Raw genomic sequence first — 4,355 nt, 5'->3', positions numbered from 1 at the left:
CTCTTTAACGGAAGAACAAAAAGTTTCCTTTCGCAGTAAACATACTGGTGTCGACTCTATGTTACAATTAAACTAAATTATATTTCCGTATAATTAATTTATACTTTTTATAATTACAAGTAAAGTTTGCCATAATTGTCTTTGATTATATTAATTTGACTAACCAAATAAATAAAAACAAAGTTTGTGTTTATACGTATGAGAAAAAAGTGACAATTGTAATTACCCTGTTGTTTGGTTTTATTCCCTGTAGTTTTGTTGATGAAATAACAATTTATGTCGAAGTATATTACTTTATTTTATCGGGACATTTCACTTGTTCTATTTCTATTTATAATTGCGATTGCGGACGAAAGCCAGCACCCTTAAAATAATAGCTGTTCAGCGACTTTACAGTTCCTTTGAAAATCGCCGACTTTTCAGTGGTCTTAAAAGTCGCTGACCTAAATATTTAGTTAAATAACTATTCAAAATACCATTTATCATGTAAAAGATATTCAAAAAATAAACCATATAAATTTAATATAATTATTAAAAAATGAAATGAAACAATACCGTCCCAATTATATCTTCTCAAATCATTTTTTAAATTATATTTATATGATTATAATATAACAAATTATAACAACTATAGTGTTTTTACACATTTTTGAGACTATAATTAATATGGTATAATTTATTAAAGTTAATAGTTATTTAGTTCGAAAAGAAGTCGGCGATTTTTGAAAAGACTCAAAAAGTCGCCGACTTCTCAGTAATATCAAAAGCCGCCGAACAGCCATAACATTAGAAACACGCTCAATTCAATTTTCAATGTTTGTTAATTTATTTTTCAAAAACGTAATAAAATCGTTTTTTGAATAATCAGAATAACAACAACAATTAATTAGATTATTGTTTTTATTTAATTTCAATTTTTAATTTAACAATTTTTTGGCCGAATTTGGATTAAACCGCTATTATCTTTTTAACCATTAAAGAAGGATGTATTTCCCGTTAATTACGAAAAAAAATAACTTATTAAAAAAAAGTAAAAAAATACACCAAAAAATGCTAAAAAACACTTTTCTATTTATAAAATTTTTTTCGATTAAAGTTTTAAAACTATTTATTTTACTTCTTAGATCATTTGGTTTTTGATTATTTTTAATCAATTGTAGTTTAGAATTTGTCTGTGATCAAACGTATTTTCTAATTATCATATTTTTGTGGCAAATTAATAATAATAAAATTAATTTGTTATATAGTTCAAAAACGAGGTGAACACTAAAATAATAAAAAAAACGTCACTAAATCACAAATGACGTTTTTTGGCCCATTTCCCGTTTTTTTCCTCATGTCTGTTCTTTCTCTTGACATCCAACAATAAAAACAATCAATTAAGTTGGTAAACAACAACACTTTTAAGTTGAAAATAATCACCACTATTACCAATTAACTCATTTACTCGACTTTTAGTAGTGTAGGTGGATTGTTTGCAAAAACATCCATTTACAACCCTCTTGCTCACACATAAATCATAACCACAATCAATGTTAAAAAAAATCACTCTTGTCGTTTGTTGGTAAACCATATTGATTATAAGTCGTTTCAAAACCAAGACAAAATTCACAATTGGTGTTATTAATGACATCCCAAAACTTTTTTGGATATGAAATGCCATTTCTAACTAGTGAAAATGTGTATGAATTGGAGCTTTCAATATATTTGTATGCAACATTTATATTTCCAGTAAATACGCCACCAAACTTGTTGTGATTTGTGTCTTCTACCAAAAAGCACAAGTTGCTTTTGTTCATAACTTTTTTATTAAACACAGAATCGTCTTTTGACCAATCGTCTTTGTCCGAGTCAAACACAACACTAATAATTTTCTTTTCAGTCAACTTCTCAAGATTTTTTTCTTCATTAAGTGTGATGTGTTCGCGTTTCATTTCTTCAAATTCTTTGTCGTGTTGTGTTTTTGCACTGATGAAATTTTTTGATTTATTTATTTGGTCAATTTTTAAGTTTTTTGTTTGCACGATTGTGTCAATTTGGTCTTGATACGGTTTTATGTCGTTTTTGCACTTCTCTTCATAAAGTGCAATTCTGAGATTGCATATGTCATACAACTTCTTGTTATCGTTTTCTATTAAATATGAACTCAAATCACCTCTAAATTTATTTGAATCCGAACTTGAAACTAATGCGTTGAGTGATGTTATAATGTTGTTTTTTCTTTCAATGATTACATCAAGTTTGTCAAAGTATTTTTCTGCGTTTTCAATGCGGTGTGCAATGTCAAGTGACTTGTCATCAACATATCCGTTTTCTTCTTTTATATTTTGGAGGTCTAAAACAGACTTATCTGTTTCTGTGCAAAGTGTTGAAAGAGTTGTTAACTTGCTTTCCATGTGTCTGTTTTTAAAGTTTTTTGTGTTTGAATTTATATGGTTTTTATTATTATTATAATTATAAATAAAAAATTGTAATTTTATTCATATTTACGATAATGAGACGTTATAATCATTACCAAAAAGTTGTTTTTATTATATTATAATCATACACAAATAACTTAATATTGTTGAAAACTTTATAATATTTTTTTTTCAATATTGTTTTAGATAAAACTTGGAATTTAACTTTTATCCAAAAGTCGATATAATAAAAATGCATTTTTTAATTTTTTTAAATAGAAAACAGACTTTAATCAGGGTCTATCACGAACAGGGAAAAATTCAAAGCTTGTCCCAAAAACGCATTTAAAATGAAAGAGGGTATATTTTCTTTGTTTTTATGACAAAAATAAAGTAGTTTTTGTAAAATTCATAGTTATGTTTGTTTTTACGATCTCCAAAATTTTTTCTTTACAGATGGAAACTTTTTGCCGCTATCATTTTTAATGTTAAAACGACAGTTAACAACAAAACTATAAAATATTAAAATGTATAGTATATGAATAAATGGTTCATTAATATAATATTTATACTATATAAAATAAAACTATTAATTATAATTGATAATATTATAAAATATTAGAAATTGTTTAATAACGATGTAATAATAATTTAACTTATTAAAATAAAATTTGTTATTAACTACACTTTTCTTAAAATATAGTTAAATGAAATCAACCAGAACAGAGCTGTCACCTTGCGATTACTTGTTAAATTTGATTTATTGTTGCTTTTTATAACTTTCAAACATCAGACAGTGGCTTAATATAGCAAATTAAAATAAAATGTAGTAGAATAGACTATAACAAAACATTGAATCACAATACTTGGTGTTGTTGATAAAATTAGTTTGTTTTATAAACGTGCAATACTTTGATAAAACAAAAGAAAGTTATTGTTCGCAAGTAAATAAGTGAAACAAGTTTGTTCATCATTGGTGCATAAACAGAGTGTTTGAAACAAAACTACAACGATTATATGCATTCTATTGTTTAGTTTTTTTTTTAATTTTATCAATGCTATTATTGAATCATATATTTACCATATTTATAAGTAATTTGTTTAATTGAAAACTGTCAGTCAGTATGTTTATTGATGTGTTTTAATATAGATCATAATTAAATTATTTTAAATTAACAATTATAATTATAATTATAATTATTGATTTTATTAATAAATTGTTAAAGAATATTATATAAAAGTACTATATAACAAGTCAGTGAAAAAATCTGGCTAGTTTTAAATGATAATAAATTATAATATTTATTGTTATATGTTATAATCATTTAAAATATTTCAAAAACAAAACCAAAAAAAACTAAAAATAAAAATACTTATAAAAATGTTGTTTGAAATTATTACAATTCACCTCGATAAAACGGATGTTTTGAATACGAATACAAAGTTTCGTAGTGACAAAAAAAATTATTAAAATGGCTTGCAAAAACGGAGCTCCGAGACAGTGAATTCTTTGCAATGACGTACAGTTGGTAAGATGGGACATATGTGGGGTTTGTTGAACCACAGCATGATTATTTAAGGATGAAACAACAAACAATGAATTAGAAATTTGGTGAATTTCTTGTTGTATCGAGATTGGAAGAATATTATTAAGCCAGACTATTCGATTTGGGAGGAAGGCATCGACGCGTGGACTTCCTTAAGTGTCTTACTGCAGTACTATGGATTCACACAAATTCAAGGCCACCACAGATTGTTGGCGGCTGCTATGGAAGAGAAGTCTTACAAAGATACTATAAGAGCTGAATTACAGAGAAAGAGACACAGGACCTATCAACTTTATTTGAGAAATTGTTCTGGAACAAGGAGAAAGGATACTTTGTCCAAACCATTTGGCAGGATAACAAAAGCAGAAAGTGATCGTCGACACATTGACTGCAACTATGGCGTTCAGTG

General features: G+C 26.3%; 1 protein-coding gene across 1 annotated transcript; it reads left to right on the top strand.

Annotated features, from left to right (window-relative positions):
* Positions 1-3,933: 3,933 nt before the first annotated feature.
* Positions 3,934-4,355, top strand: EIN_382210 (hypothetical protein; the record flags this gene model as incomplete). Its single annotated transcript, XM_004254400.1, has 2 exons — positions 3,934-3,949; positions 4,058-4,355. Coding segments are annotated over 2 exons (314 nt in total), but the record flags the coding sequence as incomplete, so codon positions are not given.

The sequence above is a fragment of the Entamoeba invadens genome (genome assembly GCF_000330505.1).
Source record: "Entamoeba invadens IP1 unplaced genomic scaffold scaff_1105074725743, whole genome shotgun sequence".
Taxonomy (NCBI): domain Eukaryota; phylum Evosea; order Mastigamoebida; family Endamoebidae; genus Entamoeba; species Entamoeba invadens.
Note: the sequence above shows the minus strand (reverse complement) of the source record. Positions and strands in the feature narration are given on the sequence as shown.